This window comes from Nicotiana tomentosiformis, chromosome 2, assembly GCF_000390325.3.
Source record: "Nicotiana tomentosiformis chromosome 2, ASM39032v3, whole genome shotgun sequence".
In the NCBI taxonomy this organism is placed as follows: domain Eukaryota; kingdom Viridiplantae; phylum Streptophyta; class Magnoliopsida; order Solanales; family Solanaceae; genus Nicotiana; species Nicotiana tomentosiformis.
The window spans coordinates 192,568,889-192,581,093 of record NC_090813.1 but is presented as its reverse complement, the minus strand read 5'-3'; the positions used below and the strand labels follow the sequence as shown (position 1 = coordinate 192,581,093).

General features: G+C 34.3%; 2 protein-coding genes across 2 annotated transcripts; one reads left to right on the top strand and one right to left on the bottom strand.

Moving 5' to 3' along the window:
* The first annotated feature begins 409 nt into the window (after window positions 1-409).
* On the top strand, window positions 410-4,695 carry LOC104108798 (small COPII coat GTPase SAR1A). Its single transcript, XM_009617923.4, has 3 exons — window positions 410-812; window positions 1,600-1,731; window positions 4,105-4,695. The coding sequence occupies exons 1-3, from the start codon at window positions 684-686 to the stop codon at window positions 4,423-4,425; spliced, it is 582 nt and encodes a 193-aa protein (XP_009616218.1). The 5' UTR covers window positions 410-683; the 3' UTR covers window positions 4,426-4,695.
* A 798-nt stretch (window positions 4,696-5,493) lies between these two features.
* On the bottom strand, window positions 5,494-8,416 carry LOC104108800 (uncharacterized). The gene is made up of 3 exons (XM_009617924.4): window positions 8,021-8,416; window positions 7,328-7,716; window positions 5,494-6,930 (listed from the first exon to the last, which is right to left on the bottom strand). The coding sequence occupies exons 1-3, from the start codon at window positions 8,108-8,110 to the stop codon at window positions 5,667-5,669; spliced, it is 1,743 nt and encodes a 580-aa protein (XP_009616219.1). The 5' UTR covers window positions 8,111-8,416; the 3' UTR covers window positions 5,494-5,666.
* Between the last annotated feature and the right edge of the window lie 3,789 nt (window positions 8,417-12,205).

Here is a 12,205-nt window from a genome sequence, read left to right as displayed (position 1 = left end):
TTTATTAACTGCATTGCATAATTTGTAACTCTTTTATCCCTTATTTTGCAAACAAGGGATAAAATCATATTTTATGTTTAAATTTTGAATTACCTGAATTAAAATAATTCTTAAGAAAAATAAAAATAACTTAAATAGCCGTTTACTTAATCGTTTAAACTAAAAATAATTAATAATTATATGTATACAAGAGTATAATCATGTATAATAAGTATAAATTTATACTGTATAAGAAAATAAACCGTCAATCTAACCGGCTATTTGTGTAAAGATCTTTTTAAAAAATAAAAAATTACACAAATAGCTGGTCAGATTAACGGTTTAATATATATATATATATATATATATATATATATATATATATATATATATATATATATATATATATATATATATAACTCTAGTGGTTATTTGGGTTAGTAACAAAAAGACAGCAATGAATGCCAGTTCAGATCCATCCACAAACCACAGCACATACAAATTTGTCTTTTTCCAACAACAATTAGCTTCAGTTTTCATTTCACATTAGCTTCACCTAAACCCTTAAACAATTATTTAATCATCTTTCTTTTTTCTAGTTATAACAATGAAAATCTCACATTAATTAGGCCATATAAGCACCCCCAGATCTGCTTTTGCAGAAAACTACAGTAGAATCCAGATCCTTCTGAAAAAACAAGAAGATGTTTCTGTGGGATTGGTTCTATGGAGTTTTATCATCTCTAGGTTTGTGGCAAAAGGAAGCTAAGATCTTATTCTTAGGCCTTGACAATGCTGGCAAAACCACTCTTCTTCACATGCTCAAAGATGAGGTACTATTAATCCCTTTATTTTTCTCATAACTTGTGATGTTGTTTGATTGAACATGGAGTTTGTCAAGGAAAGAGTTTTGAAACTTGTGGTATAAAATAAGCTATAGATATTTGTGTGATAGAATGAGAAGTTTAAAGTTAAATTATTTATAATATAGAAAGCTAACATTTTTTTGGGAAGGATTAAAAAATGTGCATCACATAAATTGAGACGAATTGAGTAATTATGACGAATCTTTGAGAAAAACTTGAATTGAGTTGAAATGAGCAAATGGGTGCCGACGATTCATATTGTGTCTAGTTGATTGATTGTGGTCTAATACTCTTGTTTCTAAGTATAGAAAGCTAGCATTTTTTTTTTTTTGGATAGGGCAGTAGGCTAAAAAAGAAAGTGCATCACATAAATTGAGACGGATGGAGTAATTATGATGAATCTTTGTGAAAACTTGAATTGAGTTGAAATGAGCAAATGGGTGTTGAGGATTCATATTGTGTGTAGTTGATTGATTGATTGATTGTGGTCTAATAGTCTTGTTTCTAAATATAGAAAGCTAGCATTTTTTGGAATAGGGCGATAGGCTAAAAAAGAAAGTGCATCACATAATTTGAGATGGATTGAGTAATTATGATGAATCTTTAAGAAAATTTGAATTGAGTTGAAATGAGCAAATGGGTGCTGAGGATTCATATTGCGTGTAGTTGATTGATTGATTGTGGTCTATTAGTCTTGATTTATCATAAAATATTGTCTCTGTTTTAATTATTTTTAATTGCATTTCATTTACAGAGGTTGGTTCAGCATCAGCCGACTCAGTATCCTACATCTGAAGAGTTGAGTATTGGGAAGATAAAGTTCAAAGCTTTTGACTTGGGAGGTCATCAGATCGCTCGTCGGGTCTGGAAAGATTACTATGCCAAGGTCTGTTTATTGTATCAAATGTGCATTTTCTGCATAAAAGGATTGAACTTGTCTTGCTCATTTTGTTGCATTATTTATTCTCCGCATTCTCCTATCTTGGTTACTACTTATGTAAGTTTTCGGGATTGTGCTGAATCTCTCTGTCCAACTAGAGTTATATCAATACTTGGATTTTGTACCTAAGCATTTTTTATGCTTTAATTCACTGTGGGAATCAAAAGAAATAATCAAAAAGAATCTCTTTTTGATAATCCTAAAGTAAAGAAAACTCGAAATTGCCTATTGAATCATGTGATTGCATCAGATCCATGTAGTCTGTATTGCATGTTAATCTTTTTGCTTATCTTGTTGGTCTGAAGTTCATCTTGCTGAATTTTCGTGCTATAAAGTATGTGGAGCTCTTTTCCTTTGTAGAAACAATCAAAAAGTTTGACTAGCTCAACTTGGTTAGTGCAACATTATATATCCGTACACTTATATATCTGCACATTGAAGGGGAGCCTTGGAGCAACGGTAAAGTTGTCTCCGTGTGACTTATAAGCCATGGGTTCGACCCGTGGAAGCAGCCACTAATGCTTGCATTAGGGTAGACTGTCTACATCACACCCCTTGGGGTGCGATCCTTCCCCAGACCCTGCGTGAATGCGGGATGGTTTATGCACCGGGCTACCCTGCCCTTAAACGTGCCAATCTTGGAAAGCTACTGTAATAGGTTATATTGCAAATTGAATACCTTTATCCTATAAGACAGCTGGATTTTGGAGATGATCACCATAATATCTATACTGCTATATTCTACTTATCCAGAGACTCTGCTTTTCGTTCTCCGTTATCAAGATGACTTGTCTTTCTCTTTAGTGGCCCTTGTAGTTATTACTTATTAATGCATCTAGGTTGGATGTCCCTTGCAGCAACTATGCAACATTAGTTTGGTGACAATTATCTCCGTCAATATAGGAACTTTAGAAAATATTCATGTGACAAGTTAAATTTGTTGGAAGTGTAGTAGGTCTATTGCAGCATCGTCTTTACCTTGTTTGCACTAATTTGTTGCTTTGTTAGCATTTGACATGTTCCTTTTATTTAGTCTCACTTGTAGGCTTGTAGTATTGCCAAAATAACATTTCTTTACTAGACATGAAGAAAGATGAAAGCCTTGTTCTTCCCGTCCTTCTAGTGTTAGGAAGGTACTCGATTCGTGTGAAGGATAATATTGCCTTTTTCCAAAAAAATTGTTGTTGTTTCAAAGTCAAATCGGGTTATGGTTAATATTTATGCCAATTGACTATATTCTACTTAGGCAGATACTCTCCTTATCTTTCTCCCTCATCGAGATGACTTGCCTTTCTCTTTAGTGACTTGTCACTTAATAAGGCCTCTAGAATGCTTGTCCTTGCAGCTACATTGAAACATTGTTGTGCTTCATTTGATGACATTTATATCTGTAAAAATAGGGACTTTAGAAAGTATTCATGTGACAAATTAAATATGTTAAAGGTGAAGTTGTTCTCTTGCAGTATTTTTGTTAACTTTTTTAGCACTAATTTGTTGCATTATTAATGTTATCATATTTGTTTTGAGTGATTTTAGCATAGCCAAACTAAAATTTCTTTACTAAAGATGGATAACGATGGAAATCTTGTTCTTTCCATCCTTTTGGCGCTAGAAAGGTATCAATTCTTGTGAAGGGTGATATTGCATTCATCAAAATAAATGTCCGAGATAGTGTTACCTTACTCAAAAATAAATGTCACGTATGACTTAAAGATACTTGAAATAAATTTAATATTTATCAGTGATAAAGGAAGGAAATGACAAGTTACATAGTGACTTATACTGGATACTGTTTGATCAATACTTTATTTATATTTTGAAAGGACTCATTCAATTTTTCTTTTTGAATCCCGTTATAGGATTGCAAATTTTTAAAGAAAATAACAAACGAGAGTAGCGTGCAGTTGTTGTCCTATAGGTTAAAAGGACTAGACATTCTTGTTCCTTTATTTTAGGTCTCTATTGTATCATTTCCCTCAAGGTTACAAGCTTGACTCCGTGATACTTTTCCATCTTTGATCTGGGTCTTGATTGCTTTATAGCCTCCTAGTGTTTGCCTAACTGTCTTACAGTTTTAGCCATTTTACCTTTATTTTCTGTTTTTCTGGGGGTGGCTAACCAAATGGATCCGACAATCCTTAATATTTTTAGACAAATTCTCCTTACTCTCACCAAATGCCAAATTTGGCCATCGTATACCCGTAGTTTAATGGACATTTTGGTCAAATTTGATTTCTTTTGCTTTTTTGGTGACTGTTAAACTGGCCAATGAGTATTCTGGAATTTTGTGTCAATTGGCTCGAGTTGCTGTTTATGCAGGTTGATGCAGTTGTATACCTAGTTGATGCATTCGACAAAGAGCGGTTTGCAGAGTCAAAGAAGGAATTAGATGCGCTTCTTTCTGACGAGGCCCTTTCTACTGTCCCCTTCCTCATTTTGGGTAACAAGATAGACATACCATATGCTGCCTCAGAAGATGAATTGCGTTATCATCTTGGCTTGACCGGTGTCACTACTGGCAAGGGTAAGGCGAATCTTGCTGATTCTAATGTTCGGCCTTTAGAGGTATTTATGTGTAGCATTGTACGTAAAATGGGTTATGGCGATGGCTTTAAGTGGGTATCTCAATATATAAAGTAAGTTCCATTAGCAATGCCCGAGACATTCAAAGAGATTGCATCATCGATATGCTGTAGATCAGCTAATTTTTTTCCTTTTCTGGAAAGGATGAAATGTTGATACCAATTTTGTACACTTTGGTGTCTATGTAGTTTGATGACAAGGTATTCTTATTTCTCTGTATTATTTACGTGTAGCTCGAAATTGCCATCTACATATTCTTGACTTAAATTCATACCTGTATTTGGTATCTCCCATTCGGTTATATTATGAATTTCTATTAAAGTTGTACCTTCTTTGTTGTCACTTCATTCACTGTATGCACTGTGTTTTCTGTATGCAAAAGTGACCTTTTGGTTTCTAAGTACATCATTCAAATGGAACACTAGATGCTGTCGGATTAAAGGATGTCAACCTCTTTTTTCTTCTTGAGAAATAACTAAAAGGACAGAATTTCTTTCAACAAAAGGATTTCCCCTTTCTTTATTTTACCGATGGATTTTATTGGTATATGGACTGAATTTCTTTTTGAAAATATGAACTTCTAATTTTATACAACAATAACATACCCAAATGTAATCCCGCAAGTGGGTCTGGAAAGGGTAGTGTGTACGTAGACCTTACCCTTGCCTTGTAAAGATAGAGGTTGTTTCCGAATCAATTCCTATATTGTTAATGTGTCCTATTATTTTCTACAAGGCTATTACAAACTTATAACGTCAAGTTCACTATTATGTCAATTCCAAGTCAAAACGACGGTATTGTAAAATCCATGTCTCTAGTTCCACTTTGCCTTTGTGGATGTTCTCGTGATTTTTCTGTTATTGCAATGGTGTTTGGGTCAACTTTCGTACATCTCGACTATTTTACCATATAGTTGCTACCTCTCACTAGTATAAGTACTTGGTAATTCTGTCCACTAAGGATACCTTAGTCTCTGATGATTTTCATCCACTTTGTTGATTGCTATCCTCATTTCAATTATCCCTCACCCTAACATATCAGTAGTTGCGTTTTGAATAACTTACCAATGTTAACTTTGATGCTTTTATCACGAATAAAAGTTTTACACTAAATTAAATCCGAATCAGAAAAGGTGCTAGACTGCTAGTAGATATATTAAGTACTGAAATTAACTCTGTACTTTGTAGTGCAAAGCTAGAGGATTTTTTGAGAAGAGAATATGAAAATAACGAAATAGATTAAACTAGGTAACAAAACTTTCCCAGCTAGCAGTGGTAAGTACATTTTTCCCTTAATATTCAGCAACTCAATGCTTCATATTTCACTGGAATTGGTTGATTAAAACCAGCTGCTTGACACAACAAATTCCCAACTATTGCAATGTCTCTGCAGAACACCCCTTGGAACACTGTCGCGTTTGTGTTACTACATGATGTAGTATTACACATATCTGAATCAAGAATTTCAGCTCTAGATTGTTGAAGTTCTTGAATTTGCTGAACTTGTTGCTGCATTGAAACAGTGCCAAGTGTTTCAGCTTTTGATTGTTGGAGTTCTTGATTTAGCTGAACCTGTTGCTGCATCAGTTGCAATGCAGCAGCAGCCTTCTTTCTCTGCTGCTCGGCCATTTCTTCGTCCTTTATTATCGTCATCAAACTAGCATAACCCCTCTGCATCATTCTATACAACAACAGAGCAGACATCTTTGCTCTATCCCTTACAGAATCTACATCTTGTTCATCTGCAAACTCGCACCTTTCTATAAAACTCGTCGATTTATCAGGCTTGTGTCTTAAAGTTAGCAACAAATGCGCTCTTTCCAGTTCTGATCTTGAACAACCCCACTTCAAACCAATCAATGCATAGTAATCTACATTCCCCGTTTCGCCATTTGCAACCCTCTTCTTCAATTCTTGAATCTTAGTAGCCAAGGAACAAAGCATCCCTGGAATTTCCCTGTATTCCACGTTTTGACGCTTCCATATTGGTCCTGATAATTTCCTATCGCGTAGAATTGAATTGTACAATAGTTTTAAGTGCTCCAAATCGTGAAGACTATCGGGCAAGCATCTTATGGTTTCAAATAGTGCAGCCCTGGTCCTAAGAGCATCAATGCAAGAAGGGTCCAACGCTAAAGTTCGATTGCAATCAGCTATTGCCTCTGCAATTCGACCAGAGGAACGATATGCTAATGCTCGATGCATATAGCATTCGGCCATGAATCCCTGAGGGGCACCACGACGACCATCCACAATTTTTGAGAAATGTCTAATAGCTTCTGAGTAAAGACCGGCATCAAGAGCTGCAATTGCTGCAGTTTTTCGTCGTAAGAGTAGCTTGATATGACTGAGAAGTTGAGAGATCGTTTCTGACTCGGTTATCGGCAAAGTTGTGCAGTTTTTTCCCGAGAGTGGAAATTTTGCAAATGAAAAACTATCGTCGGACCAACAAATGCTCTCGCGTCTGAAGGCGTCTGTAGCAAGGCGTTTTCCAGTTTGTAGTAAAACCATCGCATCTTCCATTAGACCCAAATGGCAACAAGTTTGTCCTAAGACCAAGTACCTGTTGAGACAAAATATAATTAAGTAATTAAAAGCATGTTATGGTCGTACAATTCAACATGGTATCAAAACAAGCAATAGATTCTGGGTACAAATCTCATCGCCACCCAAAAAGCAACTATTCTCTCCGTTTCATTTTATGTGGCGCAAACAATTAACTTTAAAATGCACATTGTACTCTTAGCGCCACAAATATATGTGGCTTATTCTATACCACAAGTTTTTAAAAACTTTCTTTCTTTATTAAACTATGTGTCCAGTCAAACACTTTCACATAAATTTGGACACAAGGAGTAATATTTTCACATGTTTGTCCCATGAAAAAAACTCAGGCTCCGTGAGGGGCGTGTCAAGACATAATATAATTAACTAAAAGTTTGTTCGATCTAACGGCTTACCTCCATTGGCCTTCTTTATTGCAATTCTTGTAAAGGCTAGCCATAACCTTCTTCTTCAAATCAGAGACAGAGAAACACTTGAAATTTGGTTCATCACCAGAGGAAATGAGCCTAATTTGCTCCTTTGAGTTATCAAATGAACCAGAAGAAGAGGTAGAAGAGGTGTCATCACTTGGAATTCTTAGACTAGGAATATAGTCTTGTAACATATACGCTACATCCTTAAAACACCTTAAATAAAGCAAACATCGAGCCTTTAACTCAAGTGCTATTTCAAGTCGTGGAGAAAGTACAAGTGCAGCTTCAAGAAGTCCAAGAGCTGAAGCAATCTCATTTGTTTCTTGAGTGGCAATGAGAATTTTTGCATCTTTGATATATTTTTCCACAATCTGAAAAAATAAATACAGAACATAAGTGCATGACTATGTATACAATTGTCTATGAAAGTTTTGTCGCATTTCTCCACGACGCGAATCTGAAGTAGTCGAATCAACGAGAGTGCAGCCTGGTGCACAAGGCATCCCGCATTCACGGAGGGTCCGGAGAAGGGCTGCTAATGCAAGCGTTAGTAGCTGCTTCCACAGCTCGAACCCGTGACCTATATGTCACACGGAGACAACTTTACCGTTGCTCCAAGGCTACCTTCTGAATTAGTCGGATCAATGTGAGTAAAAATCAAGAATATGTTATTACCTTTTTGTTGCTAATCCACCAATGCTTCTTTTCTCCACAGGAAAGAGTTGGAGATGCAGCCATTGTTGATGTACAAGGTTCATTAACCATCAAAATGCTGCAAATTTTCTAGTTTTTTTGCCTAAAGGGTGTCTGTGTTTACATTAATATTTTCATTTTTATGATGTTTGAAATGAAAAGAGTTTATAGAGAGGGAGAGGGAATGAAAGGGAAGTGCATGAATATACAGTGCCAGCTTTGACCTAATAAACTGAGAGAAAACTTTGGTCCTTCTGTTTCATCGCTGGCAAACCACGCACCCACGCCAGAATCTTGTAAAGACTACTCTCCCTCTCTACAGTCTATATTATTATAGAGTTATGTAGATGTATTTAATTATACATTTAAACTAGACATGCCAATACTGTAAACAATAAGTATCTCTTATATAATCCTGGTGTCCGACCATCTTTCACACACCTCGATTATTCCACCGAATCTATGTTACTTCCTATTAGGATTTCACTTTATGGGTTATGAATTTCAAAACAATAACTTCAAGTGCTAATAACTGGATTCTAAATTTATATTTGATGAATTTTTTAAACAAAAATACATTATTTAAGCAAAAGCTATTGGATTCAGCCAAACTCGTATACAGACTTCTAGCTCCGCCCCTGCCTATCAGTATAGTATTGGATAACCCTGTGCATCAAAATTTAAATAGATAGGACAAAATCACCAATAATCTTTCAACCATTACTTTAGAATTTCCCACCCGAGACCACTAGAATAATACATAAGTCCAAATGGATATATTACTCTCAAAGATTACGGTGGGATAGATAAGATCTCTCCCCCTTAACCAAAGATCTCGAGTTCGAGTTCTGAAATGAAAAAAATTCTGATAGGGAACACATTTCCCTTTAATGGGCATCACACAACACATATCCGGATTAGTCAGGGCTTCGATGTTGATACGGAACACCGATTGAAAAATCAAAAATAATATGTTAAACGTAATATTCAATAAAACATTGTCATATGAACGGATTAAAAGATTACTATTAGATTCAATATACGTATATATCTATTTTAGATTGGCATTTACTAACACAAAATAAATAGTAAGTCGTTATCAACAAATTTAAACTACTAGATCCAAGGCTATTATGTCCCTTATCTAGATCACGGGTCCTCGGATTCAACCACCGGGGAAAAAGATGAGACTTCCAGCAAGTTGCCTTAAATCAAAGTAAAGAAAAGTGCGTGAATTTTCCTGCCTTATTTATTTTTGCTGGAATATAATATTTAAAAGTGCTTATATTTAAGTAGTACTTATTGAACCTTTGAGACAATAAATGTGAACTTATATAACCATGTATATTTTTGTACACCTGTCAATGGAGAAAAACAGATTCTATGTAGGCTAGCTTGCTAAAATATTTAACAATATTAGGAGATGGTAGGATATTTTTCGATCTTAGAGTCTATTGAAAATAATCTCTCTATTTTCACAAGGTAGGGATAACATATACTTACATATTATTCTTCTCATACCTCACTTGTGTTGTTGTTGCGAAGGAAATGGTAGGATAGAATAATCACACATTTGTGGTAAGACGAATATATAGGAACCGTTCATCTTTAATTGGAGGTTTCGAATTTAAGTCTTGAAAATAAAAAAAATCTTATAGGGAGTGATTTTTCCTTTAATAATCTTACACAAGAATCGAATTAGTTAAAGTTCCGATATGAATACAGAATATCATATGAGGAAAAAAAAAATGAAAAAGCAAGAAGATAAGCAGTGGATAGAAATTGGGGTGAGAAAGTGACAAGTGCTCTCTCTCGTAAGGTGTAAGGCAACAGAATCATGCTTTTTTCCCCCTTGCTTTTCATTTCACCCACATTTAATTTAATGAATGCACATGAAATATTGAGTCGACAACCAGATTGGTTTGTATTAAAGTCTCTCTAAAATAATAAACTACCCTTTTCCTTCCTTTTCCCTCCACATAAAGGTTCCCATCACCCCTAGGCCTCTAACTTTATCATTATTGGCGAAGAAAGAGATGTACTCATAATTTTTGTATCAATCTCTTTATTCGTAGGGAAGTCTTTGAAACTGTAAAATTATTTTTGTGTGATATATAGGTTATAAATTTCAGCCGTGAAAATAATTATTATTGTTTGCATGAATACGAGATCTTGTCTATATTACATCCCTTTGGGATGCAGCCCTCCTCCATACTGCCCACTAAATTAGAACACCATTTGTCTATATAATGTTTCTTTAAAATAGAAAGATTATACAAGTATATAGTAATCGTTTCCTACTGCCTATATTGTTTCTTTACTTAAAATCTTAGTTAATAACGGTGGTGTTCGAATCAATTCGCGCATACCTTAATTTATTCCATTGTATTTTTATTACTTCCTATTAATACAGGTAGGGGTGTACAAACAGAATCGGAAAACCGCACCAAATCGAAAAGTCAAACCAATCCGATTTAAAAACCAACAGGTTGGTGTGGTTTGATTTGGTTTGGTATTGAGTAAAAAAATCCGAACCAAACCGATATATAAATATATAATTTTTATATATACTTTTAAGATTTTACATAGAATTTTCTTTAAAAAATATCTAAAAATATTTGGGATTCTCTTGCAGGATATAATACTTAATAGAATATGAAGTGCTCCATATTTATTAACCTTAAATAATGGGTTATATGATCACTTTCTCATCAAGTGTTACTGAAATGCGTCAATCTCTTTGTTCTTCCATATTCATATCATATGTTAAGATCTATTAAATTCTTATATCTTTTTCGAACGTGAAGTGATTATTATTATTTAGATATCATATTGATTTTTATGTTTAATTACTAATTCAGTTAACTTTTAAAAGTGTACATCAACGAAAAATCATTATCAAACGACTAAAAAAATAATTATTACGTGTTACTAAGAAAATTCTCTCATAAGAATATTTTAATAGATAATATATTTGTTAATTTTTTAAATTTTTACTAAACATATATTTACTTATAAAAAATTTAACAAAGTAAGATTGAAATTATAATATTTAAGTAACAAAAATTCGAAAAATCCGACAAAATCAAAATCAAACCAATCCGGTCCATGTACACCCCTAAATACAGGCATCAAATAATTTTGTTCTCCAAAATTTTCTTTTACCTAATTATTATAGGTCGAGATTATTGTGGCACATGCTGACACCACGATTCTTGTCCTGCATTGAAATGAGATGATGACCTTAGACAGATTATAAGCCCCTTATTATTTTCTTCTATTTATCCACGAAACGTCTTTTCAAACTAACTTCCTCGTCAAGTCCATATAAGTGGGAAGAAGATGCCAACGAGAACTAATCAGCTGACTTTAGCACAAAGCCTAACTCCATATGACCACATAAATATATTTTATAATCATCTTTTTTTTGTTTTCCGTCCGGTATTGTTTAGTAGTTGTATTTGAGCCCGACTAAATTTGAATTCGCGCTAAAAACTTTCACATTGAGGGTAAAACGCTCTTTAACTAAAGTGATTATATACCCAGGACCCGTAAACAAAACCTCTAATTAAGGATGAAAGAATACTTACCACTTCATCACAAATCTTGTTAGTTATTGTTGAAGTGTATGACTATCTCATCTAAAAATTTAATCTATTAGAAAGAGCCCGTGTTTATTTACTTGATTAAGTTTTCAACATGCCCCCTTACATGCGGGTTTGATTCTTTTTTATGAGCCAAGCACGTGAATTTTTTTTTGATACTGGGTGACAGTATCAAACCCGGGATCTATGTCTGCTCAAATTCTTTATAGAAGTGTGTGACCATCCTATCTAAAATTTAATTTGTTATAGGAAGCGTTATATCTGGTCATCATTACCATACGCTCCATTCATCATGTGCGTTCAAACAGAAAGAGGAATAAGAGTGCCAATAATTCATGACACCAATTATGAAAGAGGTGATTGTACAAAATGGTGCAAGATATATTACAACAGCCCATATGCTAAACCTAATGTGTGTTTCTTATAACTACCTCTTCTATCTAATTTCTTTGTTTCCCTTTTTCATTTTGACTTCCTGATGAGTTCGTTTTGGGAAATAAACGTGGCTTTTGTTTAAATTAACGCTTTTGTCACCGTAGTATGTCATTGGATTTCTCTTATA